The 23,492-nt window shown below is 41.0% G+C and overlaps 1 protein-coding gene across 1 annotated transcript; it reads left to right on the top strand.

Moving 5' to 3' along the window:
* The first annotated feature begins 662 nt into the window (after positions 1–662).
* On the top strand, positions 663–20,439 carry scarf2 (scavenger receptor class F, member 2). The gene is made up of 11 exons (XM_029440410.1): positions 663–1,296; positions 3,440–3,498; positions 3,592–3,693; positions 4,532–5,051; positions 5,553–5,771; positions 6,005–6,133; positions 6,464–6,567; positions 8,069–8,183; positions 8,529–8,626; positions 15,272–15,427; positions 16,597–20,439. The coding sequence occupies exons 1-11, from the start codon at positions 1,187–1,189 to the stop codon at positions 17,832–17,834; spliced, it is 2,850 nt and encodes a 949-aa protein (XP_029296270.1). The 5' UTR covers positions 663–1,186; the 3' UTR covers positions 17,835–20,439.
* The last annotated feature ends 3,053 nt before the right edge of the window (positions 20,440–23,492 follow it).

Below are 23,492 nucleotides of genomic sequence, written 5' to 3' on the forward strand. Positions count from 1 at the left end.
CCTGTTTAGCTGTCAGTGGTTAAGACTTTGTTTAGTGCATGAGCCCCCATATACCCAAATCACTTTGCTGGTGCTAACAGATGGGGGAGCTATTGTCTAACGTAGTTATTACACTGCTGCTGCCCCCCCCTACACACACACACACACACACACACACACACACACACACACACATACTCACACACACACACACACACACACACACACACACACACACACACACACACACACACACACACACACAATCACACACACTCTCCCCATACATCAATTAAAAGCTACCTTAAATTACTGGAGGTTTAAAGTTGGTTACTGCAAATACAAATCATATGTTCCTAAAAATGTGTCATTGTACGACCCCAGATGATTAGAATGCGCAATTTATTAAAGATAATAATCATGACAGTGGCAATTACCATATTACAAATATACGAATGCTTTTTCGTCCTGATTGCCCAAATGAAACTTTTTTTTTGTTCAAATTACAAATTGGGCTACATGACATTGTTTTAACCAAGGCCATTAAAACAGACCCTGTTGCACACAGGCCTATGTAAATGTGGTGGCGCACGCATGGCGCACAGAGCCAAAGATAGAGTAACAAATCAGGAATTTCCCTCCTGCCACTCCTGAGAGCGCAAGAGAGGACAAAAGTTATGGATTAAGCGTTTCTCCTCAGAGAGGAAAAAGCGAAAGGCAGCTTCTACTTCTTCATTTCTTTGTCATTCGGCATATCTACGCGTTTAACACGCGCACTCAGGGCATTGTTTTGGAAAAAAAGTTGTTTTTTATGTCATTATGAGTCGGGACCTACGGGCTCTGCATGATGACCTCTTTTAGAACATTTGGTGGAATAAACGTCGCACTGCAGGAGAGCAGCGTTTATGAAGAATACTGTGATTTGCAACTTTTGGTTTTATGACTTATTTTCAGCTGTTCGTTTGGGATTGCTGTCGCTGGTCACTTTTCTCGCTGCTGAGTTCCTCGATGGCGTAGGTGGTTGCAAGATTTCTTCAATCACCTTTTTGGACAAGGATTTGATATTTACCAGGCATATTCATCTGGATTATGTGCGTAACACAAATCGGAGTGTTTAAAAGCCAGTGAAAAGTCATCATCATCACTTTTCGGAGAAAGGGAAATGCGGAGTGAAAACGGCGTGTAGGAGGATGCTGCTGCTTGTACAATGGAAGTGAAGAACTCTTTTGCTGTTGTTGCGGTGGTTTGTCTGTTATTTTGCACCACTTTCAGCCAAGAACTCAACCCCAAAGGCAGGAATGTATGCAAAGCACCTGGGTAAGCATCAGTTCAGAAGAAAATAGGATCTAATCCATTGGTTTGCAAATCAGAGTGTTTGTGAGGTTTCCTTGTGGCTTTGTTTGCCTCAGGATGCGACTTTCTTTCAAATAGAGTTGAAATTGCTCCAAAGCAATTTCTGACATATCATTCCTCAAGTGTTATTCAGTTGGTTGAAAATCACGGGGTTTTAAAACCGAGCATAGGACATCAACAACTTGGTCATAACATTGGCATTGTTTGCAGAGTTGGCCTCGAATAACGGTTTAAACATTCGGCGCTAATATTTGAAATCAGCCACTGACTTCATTCTCTAAACTTTTATTTTGCGCTTAAATCAAGCATTCTTATTAGCACTGATATATTCGATATATTGTTTCACTTTTTTTTCTCCTACATATAACGTGTTGCCAGTCCGCTGTATAAACAGGAGGAGGAGTCATTGAAGAAAGCAGCTCTACAGATGTGTACATCTGGAACAGGAGTGTTTTCATTGCTCTGTAGGGGCGCTCTCACTGACCTTCACGGTATTCGTGGCACCATTTAATAACACAAAGTGGTTGATAATAAGTTTATGAAATGTTTATAGGAACATCATTTGGTTGACAGTTGATATTTCAGAATAACGTTTTTGAAAAGTAATATAATTAAATCCACATATCCAGACATCTCTCTCTCTCTCTCTCTCTCTCTCTCTCTCTCTCTCTCTCTCTCTCTCTCTCTCTCTCTCTCTCTCTCTCTCTCTCTCAAAAGTGAAGGTTTCCAAAAAGCATATCTCGGTGACCTCTAGGATTATAGCTGAGCCTGTGGATGTCTGGTGTAAAAGAAAAAACAAACCCAGGTCCACAATTGCTGCCTGCAGTCTATGTTTATGCATTTTGGAATTGTGGTAGGACATAAATGTAATCCAGGGTTCATTCTCCATTATGTCATAAAAGATGTGTGATAAGAAATCACATGCTTGGCATCTTTTGTTTCTTTAAATATACGCATTCAAAGTTTGTATAGCAAAACTGAAAAAAGGCTTATCTGAAAAGACACACACATCTTTTCATGTCATCAGAATAAAAAGTAAAGTTAATTAAGTTGTGCCGTCACCACGTGCATTGTTCTTTGCTATTCTGGGAAACAAATAGTAATTTGGGAAGTTTTCAGTGTGATATGCAAGTTTGACATTTTGCCTCATTTCAGTATTCAGTCATACCAGTGAACTCTGCACTCACCACTCACTTGTTTTTCCAATTATTCCCATTTGGTTTAAATTTTTCCTGACTTGAATGCTCGGCTTTCAATACTGATGCCGAAAAATGTTTTTTTAATTAGTTAAAGAGCAGCCATTGACTTTATTGGCAGAGGTAGTTGATACGCTCTTTATGAAATAACAAAAGACAAACAGGAGCGCAGCTCTGCTTCTAAACACCTAATTAATTCTACACAACAGTGAATGCAATCTTTCTTTCTAGTGCTGATATTAGTTGGCTGTGTGTTTGTCAAGACTTTGGAACGGCACAGTTTCAAAAAGTTGAATCCAGTGCCATACAATGCACATAAAATAAAAGGCTTATTTAGAAATATTCTGCAGTCCATAACAAGTGAAAGCATACAGAGCTCAGACCTGTGATCTTCACCACGCGCCTATTTTGGCAGCATAAAAAAACAGCGCGGCTTCGTGCTCGTTGACTGAAAGCAAACTGCCATCTTCAAACACTTAAGGGGAAGCTGACGTGTTGCAGGGGCCCCGCAGAGGTCACAGGCGTGGGAGGAAGAGAAGACTCATCCGTCCTTTCCTGACAGGCCTAAAACTTGGCTGCAAAAAGTTGTCTCTTAATATTCACATTTCCCCTGAGGAAACCTAAAGAAACTGATAAACTACACAGATTCAGAGGTTAAGGGCTTTTGAGTGTATGTGCTTTATACAGATGGGAATGACCCACATTCAGATAATTACACAACCATGTAAGCATATGCGTCATCTACAATGCCCTGCATACGTTTGCAGAACCTGGCACCAGCCACATCAATAGGAACTTTGAGATCAAAGAAGCATGAGCTGGGTGTGGATTCTGCCTGTTTGATATGTGTTTTTGTTTTACTGTATTTTAGCTACGCTCTTCATCATTCTCAATATCCACTTCTTTTCCAGATCATCAGGATCTGTGTGCTGCAGTGGATGGGGGCAGCTAGGGGATGAATGCCTGACACGTATGTACCATACAGAGAACATTCATCAGTACATGTCCTATAGCTCATTGTGCAAGCCGGATGAATAATGTGTTCAATTCTTCTTCACCCAAGCTCTCTGCGAAGGCAACTTCACCTGCAAGGAAAATGAGGTGTGTGTCAGGCCGAATGAATGTCGCTGTCGTCATGGATACTTTGGAGCTAGCTGTGACACTAGTAAGGGATTTCTTACTCGTCTATGGTGTTTGAAAGTCATTGCTCGTGGCATGGCTCTGTGTGTTTTTCTGTATGTATAGTTACACCACTTTTTTTCCAGACTGAAATATCTCAACAACTCTTGAGTGCTAGCTAATGGAGTTTTTCCAGTGGATTTTCGATTATTGCAACAACAAAAAAAGCTCTGTGGCAAACAAACGCTTATGATACTTACACGCTTTGTTCAGCAAGATAATCTTCACAACTGAACACCACTTTTATGATTTTTGAAGCGTAAATGCAATCACCAGAAGTAAAAACGCTAACTTTAGGCTATAAACTAAAGACACTGCAGTCGCTTGACTTTACGTCACCACAACTAAGCTAAAGGGCTAAAGGCGGACTAGTGTTTGGCAAGGTGGAGTTTAGTCATTTAATTTGGCCACTTGTTAGCGAACCACCTTTTTTAAGACACTTCAAAGTTTTAACATTCACTAGTGGGGTATTTACTGAAATTCTATGTCGTAAAATGAAACATTAATATATCTTAGGTCTGTGTTAATAACAGACCTTATTTAATGCATCTAACCAAAACCCCATTCAAAAACCTGCAGCACTCTATTAGATAAATTGCCATGAAATCAGCATATGTAGCTAACATGCTAAACAAAGATTGTTACCACGGTAAACTTTGTACCTGCAAAACATCAGCATGTGTATTGCCGTTGTGATTACGTTGCCATGTTGGTGTTTAGCAACAACAAGCTGTCTGGCTGTGGACTCTTACTCTTGTTTAAGGATATTTGACAAGTCAGAATATGTTTCCCAATATCCTGATGACTGCACTGTCTTTCAACAGAATGCCCTTCCCAGTTCTGGGGCCCTGACTGCAAGGGGAAATGTAATTGTTACCCCAACGGCCAGTGCGATGACTTGACTGGCGAGTGTACATGCAACCACAATCGTTGGGGACCTAACTGCGAGAATGCTTGCTTATGCCAAAAGGGAAAGTGTGACCAAGAGACAGGCAAATGCACATGTCACCCTGGCGCCTGGGGTCCCCAGTGCAATAACAACTGCTACTGCAGCATCAACTCTGTCTGCGATGCAATGACGGGCCGATGTATGTGCAATCCTGGTTGGACGGGCAGGAACTGTGCAATCCAGTGTAACTGTAACAACTCACCATGCGACCAGTTCGCGGGACGCTGCCAGTGCCGGGAGAGGCTGTGGGGCCCACGGTGTGATCGTTACTGCCAGTGCATCCACGGCAAGTGCAACCAGGCCGACGGCTCGTGCACCTGCACACCAGGGTACCGTGGGAAGTTCTGCAGGGAACCATGTCCTGCCGGATTCTATGGTCAAAACTGCAGGAACAGGTGCGGAAAGAAACTTGGCAGAGGGCTAATGTACCATATTAAAGACACAGGAAACAGTTTTACAGATGCCTAATGTTCAATTCCCTTGTCTGATCCATATTATAGTGCGGTTTTGTGGTTTTAATAGGAAATAAGATTTGATATATGCTGCAGCTGATAACCCTCAAAATATGTGACGCTGTTACTTAATGGAGCAATAATAAAGTGAGATTTGGGAGTTGGTATTCACATTATCCCATAATCATCAGCCAACATGTAAAAGCAATTCAGGTTAAGTGCTTTACCTTCCATGGACTGTGACATGCTCACACGATGTAGTAAATATAGTAAAAGTAAAAAGAACACAGTTAGAGTTCAATGTAGTTTATCTCCCTCTTGAAGGGATCATTAAAGCAACACTTTTAAGGGCTAAACAGTTTTACTACATTTAGATGAGATGAAGGAGTTTTTGTGCAGAGGATAAATGAGCTTTCTTTTTCTGTTTTCCTTGGCTGACCACAGGTGTGGGCACTGCAAGGGCCAGCAGCCCTGTAAGGTAACAGAGGGACGTTGCATCACCTGTGACAGAGGTTGGAATGGAACCCGGTGTGACCAGCTCTGCTCGAAAGGCTTCTTCGGCGAAAATTGCCAGGATGTGTGTCCCACCTGTAAAGACGGTCACCACTGTGACCCCATCCATGGCAAGTGCTCTCACTGTAACCCTGGCTGGATTGGGGACAGGTAAGAAAACACCCAATTTATAAATGTGTAGAAGAAAAACAAACACATTTTGTTGTTCCGTCAGACCTGTTTTTCACAGTGAGCTCTGTCATTTTCAAAGTTAGGAACATAATAGCAGGGCCTTTAACTAGTAGCTACTGTAATACCATTTTCCATATGGTAATAATGTCTGTGACTCATATCGCTAAGCTTGAAAATGACCGTAATCATGGCATTCCTTTTGTGTGTAATAGGTGCGAGGTGCGCTGCCCCAACGGTACATATGGCGAGAACTGTGAGAACAACTGCAGTCACTGTTTTAACGGCATCTGTCATGTTGTCACCGGAGAGTGCTTGTGCGACCGGGGATTTTATGGCACATAGTAAGTTATAAGACACTTCATACCCAAAAGAAACCCCTCATGTTTACGCTTTACAATACGCAGTGAAAATGGTTGATGGCTTCTTATTGCTTTTGTCATACTTATATCTTCAGTATCGAACGAGCAAGCATGTGTTTTTTACAGATACTAATAAAGAACACATTTGAAATAGGAAAGTTAAATTCCTACAAACTTCCATCAAATGAAAAATGTTGCCTGGAACAAAAAAACTGATCCCATTTATGCCTTTTCTCCTTTTCTGTGTCATATTTCATGCATCTGTCACTTGGAATGAACATTAAACAGATGTTGTTTTTGTCTGTACTCAAGCTGCAATATGACCTGTCAACCTGGCCAGTACGGAGTGAACTGCAACCAAACCTGCTCTTGCAATGACAAGAACTGTGATCCTGTGTCTGGTGCTTGCTATCTCCGTAAGAAAATCCCTTTTTTTAAAGAACAAGCAAATGCTTTGTAGTTATGATGTTTTAAAGATATGTCTAACTAGTGTTTTTATAAATATTGTACCTTTTTTAAAAACAGCTATTTCTTACTTGTTCTACACATACTGTAATAATTATAACCCTCTAAACTGTTTGTCCAAATACCCATATGCCACTAGTGCTGCCTGTGTATTAAATGTCTAATAGTTGGCTGTACACACTGAGTACCAACAAACACATCTATTCAGGTCAGTGTATGTAGTGGGAGAGTAACTTAGCAAGGCCTTGATAGCGTTTCCAGACCCAGACCGGTGTCCTTTTTATGGCTGTGTTTGTTGGCTCTGTTCCTGTGCAGCCAGAGAGAGAGAGAAAGAGGAAGGAAGAAGAAATAAAGAGGGGGATGGAGTAAATAAAAGAGAAAAAGAGAACTTGGAAGGGAGACAGAAAGTGGAGGAAAAAGTGGACTGTTTGGAAATAGGATGTCAGTGGAGGCAGGCAGGGAGAATATTGTTGTTTAGAACACAAAGGTTTTTGGGATTTTGGCCAGTGGACACGATGGGCAGCGGCAGGTTGGTCAGTGATATCGTAGGAAAGGACAACCTGGGATACTAAGAGAATCCCTCTGCACTTAGACTAGGCTACATAATTATGCGATGGGTGAAGTTACTGAACTGCGTAGCTTTAAATGTTGCTGCAGCATTGTGGGACGCCCTTATCTCTTTTCCTTTTGGTAAAGGATGGTACAGTGTACCCTATGCTAAAGGAGATAAGAAAAGGAAGTATTAAAGCGCCTTCCCTTAGCATTTAGTGAATTCCACCAGCTCTTATCATGGCTGCCACTAAATACTTCCGGGTCATTTCACTCAGATAGGAACCTTCCTAGACAAAATACACTATTCTATTGGAGCCCTTGTCACCTTTACCTCACCCCCCACCCACACTGTTTCCTATTCTTTATCCAGTTGTGAGCACAGAGCAGTGACAGTGCAATACAGCACTTATTATATGTGGGGTGTATCCCACTCGAAAAGTGAGTGGTGCTAATATGACTTATGACTTATGGTGAGGGGCGTGTAGTAAAGAGGGGGTCGGGGGGACAGGATTTTCTTGCAGGAAATCAGCAATGAAAGCACAAGTGGTCCCATGTCTTGAGAAAGATAAGATTAATAATGCATTATTTGCAGTGAATTTCAGCCTGTTGCAGTATTCCTCAGAGATGCTTCATGTCATCAGCTATTGAAAATCAATTGTTAACGCAACACTGTGCTATCAAATGCAACTACCACATCAATACAGATCATTATCAATCATATAGAGTTAGCTAAGCCCTCTTCTCAAGTGAGTTGACTTTACTTGTACGGTCGATCATAATAATTTGCTATAAAGTTTCTAGTGTTCGTGATGACAGAGAGGGAGATTTGTTGAAACTGGCATGAAGAGTTTTGCTGCGCCAATGTGGCACACCCATAATTCCCTGCTTCTCGTCTTACAGAGCCCAACCAGCGGATGGGTGTGATCGCGGCTGGAACCCTGGTCTCCTTTTTACTGATTGTCCTCCTCTCGCTGCTGTGCTGCTGCTGCCTGTGTCGACACAAAGACGACCACAAGTGAGTGACAGATAGTTCTCTTCACCTCTATGGGTCATGATGGGAGCTCGAGTTCCTAGTAGGAGGCTTGCCTTGGTTATAAAAATAGAAGAAAATATTTTCTTTTTACTCTCTCTCACAGGTACTAGGTTGTTAAAGGAATAAATGCATTTAAATTGTATTTCAAGTGCTTTTGTATATTGACATTATAGTGTGAGTAGCAATGTGAGCAGCCTCAGAGCCCTCAAAAGAGGCACGGGTCCAGGTTTAATATGTCCAGGTTTAATATGCCTCTTTTGAATGATTCATTTGGATTTCCATGGCGTCATCCCTTTTCAATCCTAACCAAGACATCTCCACCAACAGCAAAAAAGCCAAGCGGATCCTGTGTGGACGATTCAGCCGAATCAGCACTAAACTTCCCCGTATTCCACTGAGACGACAGAAACTACCCAAAGTAGTCGGTAAGCCCCAAAACTCTTTCTCATATCCCACCGCAGTGCTGCCACAAGCTGCTGTGTTTTATGTAATCATCCTCTCTGGTGCTTGTACAATACAGTCTGCTAAAGCCGCATCACTCATAGCTTTATTAAAGTGGCAATAGACAATATATTTGCTTTAACTTATCATTATGAAGTAAACTTTGATTGCACAATGTAATAACTGTCGAATAATGACACCATCAGCGTTTGGATTGGTTTCCTATAAGCCTTGCTTCACAATGCAATTCTGTCTGCCTCCAGGTCGCAAACTCCCCTTCCCAATAAACGCCCTAGACACATAAATGTCATCACTGCTTACCAGAAGAGCATTTTGTTAAGAGGCAACGTAACACAATAACTTAAACATAGCTATCACAAGCAGCATAACAAGCAGAGTAATGTTAACTTTTGAAACTCTACCCAGCTAAAGACCCCCGTTGGCGGAGGAGGCGAAGAAGGAGAATGATAAAAACGTTATTTCTATTAAGCTAGATCAGTAAGTAACAAAAGCTGCATATAGCTAGATTGATCTACTTGTTCATATAAAAATCAATGTACACAGAATATGATATCACTGCCCCTGTCGCGCAGTTTGTTTAACAAATGCGGTGTTTCCTGTGTTGTTGGTAGCTCTTTGCGACAGCAGCAGCAACAACAAGACCACTTGGAAGCACTAGAGAGCGAGACGTTGAAAAGCTGTCTGTTGCCACTTTAAAAGCCAATGCATAATTAGGACATTAAAGTAATGAGGTTCAGATTTTACATGGAGCTGTCAGATGATATGAAAACTGTGTTTTCACTGGCTATCAGTGCTTTTATACGTCAGCTTAACACAGCAGAGACAATGACAGCAATTAATAGCAGTAAGAGTGAGCATTTTCCCTCAGTGCTACCTTAGTCTTCCTCTTAGATGATAAATAGGGTTGAAAAGTGTATGGTGGCTGCCAGGCGAGTATGAGGTTTCATTTGAAAGGAATGCACTGGTTTTAGAGCCCCTTATTATTCTTGGCACCCTCAAATGCCATGTGTTCATGTTATTACAACCCTAAACTGGGCCCTTTTTTTTCCTCCGCATTTTCTTTACTCGTTTCCATCGTCTCCTTCCCCAAGAAAACTTTTCTTGGGCTGAGGAGGAGGCTGTGTTATTAAAAGAAGGCCCGTGGTTGTCGGGGGGCCCGGGTGGTGGTGAGTGACACGCTATCAAAGGCCGCACTGTTTGGGTGGACGCTGCGGCTCTGCTGCTCCATGCGGAGATCTCGTGGTCTGTGACAGATCTGTCTGTGACCCCAGTCTATTTATTTCTTCTTCTTTTTTTTTTTATACCGTAGACAGAAGAGATATGATGATCTTTTAAACCCCACCACACACACTCTAAAATAACTTATTTTGTTAAGGGTTATAAAGCAGTTGTAATGTTTAAAATACACCTAATTATCTGAATTTCTTTAAAAATACAAGTGTTTGCCCCTATCAGCTATGTTATATCACTATACAGAGGATTATTCTTCATTGTGACAATACATGCAGATGCAGGGTCAATGTATTTTCATGTCCTGTATATCAGAACAGCAATATTTTCTGCACTTCACAAACCTCTTAATGGAATTTCCAATATTTTCAAGACAAATATTCTTCTTATTATAAAGACCTGTATAGATGCCCATTTGTATTAACTGTGCAAATGTTTTTATTTACTAATTGAAGTTAAATATTGAATACATATTGTTTAGCAGCATTGACAGAATATGGGGATGACATTTGCTGTAGTTGCTAAAGCAATTAGTCAATTAATGAATGAGTCCACTGACAGGAAGTTAATGAGCAACAACTTTCATAATCGATTTATTGTTAAAAGTCATTTATCAAGAAACAGAAAAAGCCAAACATTCCCTGGTGCCAGCTTGTCAAATTTGCTGCTTTTGCCCATGTGTCATTGTGAATAAATCTTTGGACTGTGGGTCTGATAAAACAAGCCATGGGAGTGGGCTCTGGGAACTTGTGATGTGAATCTTTTTCGATTTTCTGACATTTATAGTTTCAATGATTGATTGGTTTAAAAAACATATATATTCTAAGTGTTGCACGGCCGGTTCCTAACATTGCTTCGGCTTAAGCATCATTATGTAGCACTGTAATTTGAGTGTGCTGTGGAAGGAGTTGATGACCTGGTTTCTTTTCCATGTCTGAGCAGCATGTGCCTCCTCAGTTATCCAGCTGAGCTAGAATCTGTCCCAATTATGGCTTGGTCAAAATGCAACACTGGGACAGAGTTGCCTTTGTCATCACAGTGTGGGACTTTAATACGCTTGTTTGTGAAGAGCTTGACCATGTGAAGCAATCTGCCAGAGGCATATCTATTTTACATCTTTACGTAAAGATACTGGGATGTGTTTACACTGTTAGCAAAGAGACACAAATCCATATTTAGGCTTTTACAGTCAAGATTTCTATATTTTAGAAAACAAATAAGACGACCATGTACCAATCAAATACCCAGTCAAATCTATTACAACTTGTATGCGTCTCTCTGGTCCTTCATGGTTTGTCCTATCCAAATGTTTGCTACTCTGCTTTCTGTTGGGCTAGCCACAGAAGTGTGGTCTGCCAACATTTAGAAACTCAAACTGACTGGGGCTACACAGTCCTGCACACACGCATTCCAGAGGGGGCCCAATGGGGCTGGAAACAGGAAGTGGTCAAATTTACCCCAGCCCATGTCAGAACTGTGATTTATCCACACCAGGGTCAGTGGCAACAGATGTGGCAAGACAAAATAAAAAAGGAACAGGGGGGGAAGTATAGGGAAGGAAGACAACATTTACTCCTCACTTAGCATAGGAGAAATAACCACATGAGCACACTGTAACCTATTTGCCTCTTGGCAAAACTACGGCTGTTTGTTTGTAGTTTGGCATTCCATTCTAAGCATATTTACTCCACGCCCAACAGATTCACGTCTGTCCGGCATTCCTCGCATCCTCTGTGTCCAAATGCTTCCCCACGGGTGAGGGCTAAGGGCAGCACCACCTGTTTTTTTCATCTTTACTTATCCTGGGAAACTTGGCTGAGGTTGCAAATGTCTTTGCAAACACTCAACCTTACATTTGTGCAGTTGTGACCTGAAATAAAACTTTCCCACACCCTAAAGTCACTCGAGTGCAATAATTAAAGTGGCAATAGAAAAAAATGTTGCAAGTAGTTGTTGATTGCACTATGTAATGACACAATCCGTGTTTAGATTGGTTCCCTGTAAGCCTCACTTTACAATGAAATCTGCATCGAGTTCGCGAACTCCCTTTTACAATAAAAGCCCCAGACATCTATATTGCATCATTGCTTACCAGCTGAGCATTTCGCTAAGAGGATATTTAACAAAAAGGCTTACAGTACCTATCCCCAGGTAGCCGAAACAACCGGAGTAATGTTAACTTTGGAAACTCTATCCAGCAATTAACGGAGGAGGCAAAGAAAGCGAAGAGGGAGGGTACAAAACCTGTCTACTTATGATTACTAACAGGGTTTTTACTCTGCCTTTATCATAGCACTGAGATTGGGGTTTCTAGTTCTTTCTAGGTTGTTTCTTGCTTTGGTCAGTAACCAAGTTGCGAACGATATACGAACAAGTCGATCGATCTTCTTGTACATATAAATATCGACAGACAGAAAATATGTTGCGCAGTTTGTTTAGAAAGAAATGCAATGTGTCCTGTGTTGTTGGTAGCTCTGAGGAAAACAGAAAGCGTTCCGAAAGTGGCACCAACAATAATAACACTTGGAAACAATAGAGGGGGAAAAGTTTAAATGTTATCTGTTTCCACTTAAAGATGAAACAAAGGGGAGAAAAGCAGCTTGAGATTTAGTAATATTTGTAATAAATATATGTCATCACTGATGGCTCTGAGTCGGCCATGTTGGATGTCAGTCAGTGTACTGTATTTGTTTTAGACTCTGCAGGCAGTCCTGTAACCCTGACACACGCTATTTCAGGCTGCCACATATTGTTTCTTATTATTATTGGCAAGTAATATTCGTTCTATGCCCAGATTTCCACAGCTGGAACAGGCATTTGAACTAGCAACCTTCTTGCCCCAGCCCAGCTCTCTAGCCTTTAGACTACCTCTGTCTCAGGTCTGTTAACACCCCTACACACACACACATACACACCCCCACAGAGCAACTGTGGTGGCGGCAGCTCTGCAGCTGGGACGTGTCAATAATGCCCTGTTGTGTGTTGGCCTCCATGTAGGGAGGGATCACAGTGGCGTCCAGCGTGCAGAACAATCTGCCCAACTAGACCCACCGTCTGGATCTCAAGGGCAGCAGTTGTTCATCACTGCCTACAAGTATCCTCGCAAAATACCCATGTGCTAGCTAGTTGACTATCTTAAGTGAAGTCTTTGCATAGGTTAGCTGCTCTACATTCCTCAGTCCCCAAGAGCCTCTGCCTATATATGCAAGCTGCTGCACAGTGAAAACCCTGCACATAGCACATAACCATGTCTTATTATTTTATTCATTACTCTCATTAATAGTGGTCAAAATATTATTTTGTCATCAACACCTATGGATAAATATTTTTGGAATTTAGAGTCATTTTTGTAGCCACAACAGTCTAAAATGACCTCGACTTGTAGAGAGAGTAAGGTGGTGTTAATCTGGTAAACAGGATATCCTTAAATAATCACATAAATGGGTACCCTTGGGTGGAAGTCCCCTCTACATTCAAATAGAAGCACTTGCTATTTTGGGCTTTTTGCCCCTTTTACACACATCTGTACTTGCTTATTGTAGACATGTTGCACCTGTGTTGACATTATCCACCCTACGAGAATTTGCCTCCCAAACTCAAACATGTAGTTCATAGGTTTAGATGGCTTGTTTTGGATACATGTAAGAACATATTTTTACGGGACAATTTCTTTAGATCAGTTTAGAAATAAAGATCAACGTAATGCATTGTATTTCTTAACATTTCACTTTAAATCAGATCTTCTATCAAAGGTCTTAACTTACAAGTAAAAGAAAAAGAAAAAAAATGACTGATCATGATTAAATCTGGTTGTTGAAAGTAGTTGAAGGCAAGAAAGGCACAACAGAAAGTCACATGGTGTGAGGCAGACAGATGGACACAGGAAGCATGAGAATAAACATCAGGCTGGTTTATGATGAAAAATAAACCAGACATGTTTAGCTTACACGTTATGGTGAGAGGAACCTCTAAACAGATCCCCTGCTAAAGTTATGTGTGTTTGAATATTATTAAGATCAAGATTTCTTTGTTTAGTAGATGTTGTTTTTCCTAGCCGACAAATCCGGCCGTAGATCATTAAAGTAGCTCATCTTTTTAGTTATAGTTCAGACAACAACAGCTAAGGAGCTAGGATTTGTTCCTGGCCAGGGTCCTGGTACAGTTATGGGATTTCTTCCACCTAGAGTTTATCTGAGGTCTAAACAATTGGATGGACCCATGTGTCATCGGGCATGTAAACAGGAGCATCTGATGTGGTCGGTCATGTTGAGTTAACGCCCAGTAAAGTTTAGGCCAAAACTAACGCCAGATGGGAAGATCAGCCACAAGTATCCCTCAGAAACCACAGCTGTCTTGAGAATAAAGGGTCAGCAGAATGCTCCAGTGTCTGAAAGGGAGGAAGAAAGAGAGAGAGAGAGAGAGAGAGAGAGAGAGAGAGAGAGAGAGAGAGAGAGAGAGAGAGAGAGAGAGAGAGAGAGAGAGAGAGAGAGAGGAACATGACCTACATATTGTTAAGGGAGAGGATTCTGTGGAAGATGACGGAAGAACTCATTTGCTTAACACCTAAATACTAGAAGACCAGAATAAGAGATGGCAGGACATCATCATTGCTACAGTTGAACTTAGGATCAACACTTTATTAGTATATCAGATATTATACATTCCTGTTTCAATGTCAAATACTCAATTATTAGAACTCGATACATTTTAAAGGAATAGCTCACATTTAGGGAAATACACTTATTAGATTTGTAATTAATGAGATTAGATTAATATCGATCTTTTCATCCCACTCTCAGAGAGAGATGCATATTTACCAAAATGCTGAACTATCCTTTCAAAGCAAATTGTATATTTTTAAAGCGATTTAGCTTTATTTCCACTTTCATTTAATTTCATTGAATTAGATATACTTTAGCATCTTGTAAATTGGGAACATAACAATAAATAATAGCTCACATACTTTTCAATCATTTATTCATTCATAAATGAAGTAATTGTTTAGTTGTTTGGGTCAACAAGGAGCTGCGGATCCACCAAAAAGAACATTTCTGTCTCATATCATGGTCAGAATTATGTTTCTTGTTTGCCTTTTATGCTGCTAAGAATAACTCTTGGGAAAACTTGAATCACTTCAGTTTATACAAAAAATATCTACATTCACTTCCAAAAACCCATAATGTTGGAGCCTTTGTTACCTCAAATTCAAAACCAATAAAAAAATAAATAAAAGCTTTTCCGCAGACTCACTAAAACCAACTCTTTCTACATCTCTGCAGCAGTTGTGAGAGTGAGTGAGAACAGACTGTTGTTCTTGTAACACGGTACAATACCCTCTGGCTGACCTTTTGGCTTCTGCGTTTGTTTTCTGTTCTCAGTAGCCCACCACGACCCAGAGAACACCTTCAACTGCAGCTTCATCGAGCCCCCGTCAGTGGCGGAGCAGCCATCCCCCTCCTCCTGGTCGTCCCAGGAGTCTTTCTCTTCCTTTGAGAGCGGAGACGAGGGGCCAGTTTACTGTGTGCCCCATGAAGGTGAGTCATTGTAAGAATAAATAAACAGTTTAGTTTTCTTGGTATGACGCACATAAATCCCTAATTTGTCTTTGGCATGTTGGAGCCTTTACACATACACACTCGTGCTGATAAAGGAGTCAAGATCCCCAGTGTGACCGTTTAGTGACTCACCCACTTTTGTAAATCTCATTAGAGAGATAGTTTCTTTATCATCTGCCATCTAGGCCCAGGTTTTGCTTCGACATCGAGGAGAGTATAAACAGGAAATGGATTGGTCAAGTCAGCACATGGCACAAATCCAAACAGTGACTAACTCCTTGAAGTTTGATGGAAAACACCCGTTCCATCAGTTTCTATTCTGGAAGTCTGACACTGCAAGTCAAGTTTTGTTTTCCGGGGATTTTTGTGTGTTGAGTGATTTATGGGTTTTTAGTGTTCTCTGAGTAGTTTGATTTAGTTCTCATTCTTCTCATGAATGGTTCAAGGCCTTTGAAACAATTGATTTTCAGTAAAAAGCCTCAAGCACAAAATAATTGCTGTAAACATCACAAAAGGGTTTCAAATTAGAGTTGATAGGATCTGCATTGGAGCCTCCCAAGTCTGTATTTGTATAGAAATTAACAAATGAAGTGGTCGAGCTCTCAGTCTTTAAATAACATATGTCAGTTATTTTCAGTTGGGAAGAAAAAAAACTAAACTTTTAGCGTTTGTATTGTACTGTCAATACCAATCTGTGCAGCATATGACCTCTATCCTTAGACCCTCAATTCAAATGAGAAAAATTATACATTTAACTCTTTTATTGATGTACATTAGTATGTGTGCTAATCACAGGATAATGTTGAATTATGAAAGAGAAGTACATGTAGAGAATCTGTAATGTCATTGACACAAACAATATCTCGCTAGTGGTCATGCCAGACAAAGAAAGGCTGTTTTAGCAAATGCCTAAGTGTATTGCTATGGTTTCATTGTATTACTTATAAACGAGGAAGAGGAATAATTAGTTTTTTCTTCTGTCATAAGTTACACAATTTAGCTTTAATTGATAATGGGTATTTATATTGAAATGATCTGATCTGATCAATAGGTTACAGAACAATAAATCAAATCAAATCAAAATATACTTTTGAATATTGGATAGCTAATCTTTGACTAATATCTGTTGATGTTCTAATGATCCACAGAATCTGTAAACGAAAGCAGAGGGAAGCGCAGCCCCAGCCCAGCAACAGAGAAGCCCGAAGCTGTCTCTAATGACGATGATGCAGGGGAGTACACCTCGCTGAAAGACACCAGTGTCACAAAACCAGAAGGCAGCGAGCAGCCCCTGCTCAAGTCCTCTGACAGTGAAGGCTCCACCAGTGGCTCTGAATCCACTACTGTGGCCCTCTACGCCCGCATCGCCCGCCTCTCCAAGCAGTCCAAGGAGGATGATGGCAGTGGCAAGGATGGGGATGGCGCTCCTACACCAGAGGGTAAGCGCAATGGAAAGCCACCACCTTCACCTGGCAAGCCCAAACCACGTCCACCAGACCCGTCCACTAAGCCTAAAGTATCTTGGATACACGGAAATACTACAGGGTCTCCCCAGCCTGAGCAACAGGGGCATGGGGGAATCAAGGCACTTGCCCTGCCAAAGGAGAAAAAGAGGAGCTCCAGCGATGGCTCAGCCAAGAGCGAGGAGCAGCAGAAAATGAAGGAGAGGAGCCGTGAGCAACAGAAGAAACAAGAGGGGAAGGAGGCGGACGTCAATGGCTCCCCCAGCAAACACAAACCTCTGCGAGGCAAGAAGTCTGGGGACGAGCCCAGCAGTCCCAGTCACATGGAGCACATCAATGGTGTGGTTCAGAATGCCCTCAAGAAGATAAGTAGCTTCCACAGCTCCACATCTGAGAAGAAGAGTGCTGACAGTCCAAAGGAGATCCCGAAGGAGCCACCGAAGAGCCCCAAGGTCATCCACCCTCATATGAACTCTGAGGCTGCCACACTCCTGGCTGCTCAGCTCAAGGAGAAAACCCAAAGCATCAACAGGAACGAGGGGACAGGGTTGACGAAGACCAACGGTCTCTCCACACCCAAGGGAAACAGGGAGAAGCCTACACCTCCACAGAAAGCCAAGAGGACCCCCTCCAGCGGTTTAAACCAGCAGGGCTCCACCAAGCCCCTGCTGCCCACCTCGAGCAACCTCCAGAAGATGGTGGCTCCCGTCGCCACCGACCTTGGGAACCCTGAAGCCAAGAGCCCGGAGAAGCAGGACTTGAACGGCTCAAGGGCAGGGGACCTGATGTTTGATCCTACACCAAAGAAGACTCCCATAAAAAAGCCACCCAGGAAGAAAGGCAAGGAGGGTACTTTGGATACATCGGAAAATAAAATACCCCAGCATAAGACAGCCATCATGCCACCACAGGTAGTGAAATAAGCATTTTTAAAGACAAATGACCAAAAGTTTGTGATGGATTTCAAAGAGACTAAAATGGATTTGTTGGAAGTTGAAACACATAGTTTTTCAATCAAGGAATTTTGACATTTTCTGTGTGCTACGACTCCGGGACCAGTCAAGAGTGAGAAATGCTTTTAAATCGAGGGCGCAATCGTATTGGTGAGTTGTATTATAATGACCTCTATACACCATTGTATTTCATTTCAAGAATTCTTTATTGTGTAACAACTATGTATCAATCTCACACCACAACCTGTTGCTAAGCCGGACACAACTGTGAGAACAGTGGTGCACAGACTTAATCCATAGTTCATTCATCTCTATTCCTCTGCAGTATGTCCACCACTATATTTATATATGGATTGCTTTTGAGGTTGCATGACTGTAATTTGCGATGCAGGTGTCAGGAAGATAGCATTTGTTTTGTACGCTCTCCAAAGGTACTAAGGGTACTAATAAAAAACAGAAAATTAGATCCTCTGAGGATTGCAAGCTATTTTGTTTTCTTTGAATTGTTTGTGGACCAACATGCATAAATACAGTTAAATACATAGGCTATTCTTTGCAGATGAGGGTCTACTTCATTTTTGTCAACTATGAGCAACACTTTCTACGTGATTTGTGGGGAACTTCTTGAGCAAAGAAAGCACCTTTTTATTTCCCTCCTTTATTTTTCTGCTTAGCAAGTTTCAGGTTGATAAACCACATTTTAAGAAACATCTTTTAACTAAATTTGACACCCCAAAATACACAGGTTACGCTACATTTAGGACCTAATTGTCCGCTTTGCTTGTGAGTCACCTTTAAATTCCGCACTGAGCTTTAGCGTTGATCTCAAGGCTCTTCCTTACAGAATATATTTTCATTTTTGGATTTAAAGACTTAGCTCTCTTTTGTTGAACTCTGTCAGACATGGTTTGTTGAAACCCAAACAAGCTCTTTGATCTTTCTGCAAAAAGGGCTGTTTTAAACCTCTTACATACTTCGGCTAACACCAAATCACCAGAATGTGCTCTTACTGTACGTTTTATTCAGTCAGCTAAACCACTAAACCAAAAATGAAATCCCAAGCTATCCTATGTCCTCACTTTATGGCATGCTTATAAATCAATTTAAACTTACTTTCTTTCTCTGTAATACAGCAACATCTGCAGTTTCCCTATGCTGTATTTTAGAAAAACATACTGCAAGACACCCCTGTAAATCAGATGCAATACATAGTTTTTTCCAAAGTAACAGTTAGTAGTGTTCTCTACAGATCTGATGAGAGAAAGAGACTGCCATGTGTCTTTATCTGCTCTTTTAGTTTAGTTGCGAAACTAGGTCAAAATCACCAACTGAGCTACTTCCATTTCACATGAATGTGTTTATGCCATCGGGATATTGAGTGGAAACAAATATTGTCAAGGATGTTTTGTCCCTTAAGGATCTTATTATCTTAAGCTAGTAGACTTATGCTGAAGTCACAGGGTGCTTTAGTTTCATTTGTTTGACTGTAGGGCTAAATGGTACCGTGCCTTGAGTGTTAAAATGTGCCTCAACTGTGGATCAGTTTAAGCTAAATAAGCCATGTTTGCCTAAATGTTGTTGCCAAGTTTTATTTCAAGTGTTGATCCTAAAACAAGTAAACCAAAAAAGGTGGTGGGGTGTGATACTCAAACTGGAATAATTCAGTGTTTGAAGAGAAACAATCTTTTTACTTCAGTTATTGGTGGATAGCTATCTTGAAAGTAGCATTTAAAACATGAGCTATGAGCAATGAATGATAGGTATGTATGTTAACGTGCCATTGGTATTGGTATGGGCTGAAGAATATATTACATTCACAGCTAATTTGAAAAATTGTCTTGGTTTTATGTGTTTTTATCAAGGTACAACGCATTTCTTTGGGGTTTGTTTCAACATGTTCTACTTGTATACATTGTGTACTTTTTATTATCTTTGTAAGCTGTGCTTATATGACCTTCTTAGTTCTTCTGTTTTCCTTGGTGTCAATGAACTGGCTTTCATGTTGTATTTGCTTTTCTTTTTTTTTATATGTTGCTTATTTTGAGCTCTGAAGCAAACCTACAGTATGAGTACTTTCCATCTTGTAAAGTTTACATTGGCTTTGTAATTGTTCTCTGTTGATGTTATTGTTTGTGTAACACTTAACTGCATGACGCAGAGTGTAATTATATGGCATTAATAGCTACATCGGAAATCTGTAACCTTTTTGTTCCCTCCAGTTGTTATTATTGCCTCCCATACATAAGATTAACTCATACGGAAAGGATTGTACAATACTACTATGATACCACTGTTCAAACAATTGCATATACTTAAAACCATAACATTGTGTTATTATGAAGTGGCAATTTTTATCTGACTGGCCCGTGCCTGTTTTTATAGGCGTACAGTGCATTTTTGTAAAGAAGGGCCTAAAAAGCTGCAAAAACATTACCAACTGTAAGGTATATTTTGTCTTTTGTGGTTTGTTCTTAGCAACTTTGATTTCCATTTGTGTATGGTCATTAATTGGTGTTTCCTCATTTACTTCTTTGGAATAAAAAAAGCAATACATGTAGCTCTAGTGAAACCAGAACTTAAAAATCCATCCTCATTCAATTGCTTTGCAATGACATTCATAATATACTAATTTACTAACACCCCATACGTCCTCATGGGGGCATGACCTCTCCTCGGCATCTTCTCCAAATATTTTTAATCCAGTGTACAATCAACTAACAATATTATGGGTGATACACCACATCAATCTCTTTATATTCTTCAAACAGATTCATTCGAATGCTGATTGATATTTGACCCTTTCCTGTGACTCCGGGCTACTGGGACGAGGCAGGAGTCCTCCAGAGTCATTCGGTCACAGCGGCTCATCAAAGAGCCTGAGGGAACCAGGGAACTGTTCATTTGGCTTCTTCAGGATCGGGGGACAAGAGTTCCTTTCATGAGAGGGAAAAACAGTGGAAACTTTGTGCTAAGGAGTTAATCACGCGCCGCATATGTGTCCTCTTTTGGCGGGGAGAAGAAGGATATAGAAGGACTGGGCCACAAGGCAATGAAGGAGAATGAATGGATGGATGGATATAAGGGTGGATGGATGGATAGGTCATGTGATGGGTAATTGAAACCAGAAGGCGAAGCGGCTTTGTTTTAGGTTCTGCTCTTTTGACATGGTGTTCTACTTATTGTGTACATGTGTAATTCATACAAAAATGTTGAGTTGTGTTAAGATCTTTCAGAGCTGTAGACATTGAGTCTGATTTATAATCCACTTTTGGACTTGTCAGGGACTTGCCTATTTTGATTAAGCCTTGTTGACAACAAATATATGTTATAGAACATTCTTTAAAAAAACAACAACAACATGGACTGCCTTTCCTCGTTTTCTCTAGAGCAGATCAAACTATTTAATCAACAATTTCCCCATTTTGAAAGACACTGGCACCACGCTAGCGCCGCAGCTCAAGGGATGGGAAAGTCAGTTGTTTCACCACTTCGATCTAGATTTAAATATTTTGACCACTATGGGATGGATTGTCATGAAATGTTGTAGAGTTATTCATGGTCCCCAAGCTAATAAATCCTTATGACTTTTGTGACCCCTGACTTTCCCTCTCTTGGCACCATGACGTTCAAACTTGCAGTTAAAACTCCTACTGAATAGATTGCCATTAAATTTGGTTCAGACATTCATGGTCGCTGCATTTTATACCTTAACTTTTCATTTAGTGTCATCAGACCAAATACCTGCAAAATGAATACATTATCGGCCTGAAATGTATTTTAAGTTTATTTAGCAAATGTTAGCATGCTAACCCGTTACATTAATAGTAAACCTGGTAAACATTATAGCTGCTAAACATTTGCATTGTCATTGTGAGCATGTTAGCATGCTGATAGCAGTTAGCTCAAACAACCACAGCGTACAGCCTAGAGCTAGGGCCCTAGTTTTGGTCCTTAATCTTCCTTTTACCCTCCAATACGGACTGTCAGCCAAACCCATATTGAAATATATACGGCCCATCATCTCGTGTTTCATGTGACAATGGCTTGAAGTCTGATTCATTGCCAGGATGGAGAGGAGTGTTGACGCAACTGCCTCCATCTGCCCGCCCTCAACTCACAGATGGAGAAGATTCTCAGCTGAGCATACCAACACATGGTCTCTGGCTCTTCCATCCTTGACATGCTGTGGGAAAGTCACAGCTTGGAAATCAGCATTGCGTGTCACCACCGCACAGCATTTCAGGATAAACTGTGTTGAAAGAGCATGTGTAAGACATACGTGTGACGGATTTCTGTGCCTGCTGCTTTTGAATGGATTTAAATGTGTGTGATTATTAAACTTGGCCTTTTCATATCCCCTGTGCAGTTAGCTAAGAGTAATATTTTGCTCGTTTTATTGACTTGGTATTGAAGGTTGACGTGTGAAACATAAATTCTCTCTGGCGCTGCAACACAAAGGAATACAAAGGAGCCACTATACAGGATAACGCAAAGCTTGGTCAAGAAGTCAGGGTTAGGAGTGTGGGAAGGGGGTTCAATGACATGTCTGCTGCCAGTCTAAACATGACTTGGAGCTGGGTCGCCCTCAGTGTGCCAGGTCTATAGAAAACAGCGAGGCTTTAAAACTCAGGCCCTATGAGTCAGCCAAAAGCCCTGGACTCAGAAAACCTATTCCAGTCCCTGTGTTTCCATGGCAACGGGAACAGATTGGAACCACATCTGGTAGCCATTTCAGTCCCTGCGAGGAGAGGAAGAGAGAAATTTATGAGTGAGGGGGAAAAAGACAAATATTTTCTGCAATGCAAAGCAGAAAGAAAGTGGAGTCGGATTTCACTTGAAAGGGTTTGAAAATATTAATTTGACCGTGGACTTCAAGACATCAAGAGATGTTTTTCGGTGCCCGTGTGAGTTCAGGATAAAGTATTAAACTTTACTCCATTTCAGTTGAGATCTTGTAAGAGGCATCCAGCGGAAAGTAACTTCCATTAGCATGCATGGATAGATAGATCAAGAAACAAAGGAACATTTTCATGTGGTCATAGGAAATCATTTTACTGTGCAAATCCCCTTATGTGTGTTGAAAACCGTATTTCATGAACTTTCAAGTTATTTCTTCAAAACTCTCAATGCAATGAGAATCTGAGGTTCTGACGCTTAGCGTTCAAACCACCGACTCTTCCGCTGTCTCACTTAGATGTGTGTCTGTTGCAGCAGCATTTCCTAAAATGCAGTCATATCCCCGGCTGATTCATTGCATCAGACAGGACCAGAGGACATTTGAAAATTCTGTTTTTTCAACTCTTATCCCGGTCGACGCGCTGTCTGCGAGAAACAGTGTCTAATTGCAGTTCCTCTCACACGTTAGATGTTGTTTCTCAGCCCTGTGGAAATGCAGTAACTATGAAATGACATTTACTGGAAATGGAGCTGGTGCTTTTCTTAAGCCAAAACCACTGAGAACTGAGGTCAGCGCACAACCAGAATGGGGAGGAGAGACAGCACCAGCATCAAATGTGTGTTTATAGATTTCCAGTGACATCTATTCACTCTGAGATTTAAGACTGCCATTATAATAGACCCCAAACTCCCTTGCAGAGGCATCGAGTGAAAAAAACAAAAAAAAAGGCA

This window comes from Cottoperca gobio, chromosome 9 (genome assembly GCF_900634415.1).
Source record: "Cottoperca gobio chromosome 9, fCotGob3.1, whole genome shotgun sequence".
In the NCBI taxonomy this organism is placed as follows: domain Eukaryota; kingdom Metazoa; phylum Chordata; class Actinopteri; order Perciformes; family Bovichtidae; genus Cottoperca; species Cottoperca gobio.

Coding starts and splice junctions, on each gene's coding strand:
- scarf2 (XM_029440410.1), top strand. CDS start 1,187: ATGGAAGTGAAGAACTCTTTTGCTGTTGTTGCGGTGGTTTGTCTGTTA. Junction 3,499..3,591: donor AGGGGATGAATGCCTGACAC/GTATGTACCATA, acceptor TCTTCACCCAAG/CTCTCTGCGAAGGCAACTTC. Junction 3,694..4,531: donor TGGAGCTAGCTGTGACACTA/GTAAGGGATTTC, acceptor GTCTTTCAACAG/AATGCCCTTCCCAGTTCTGG.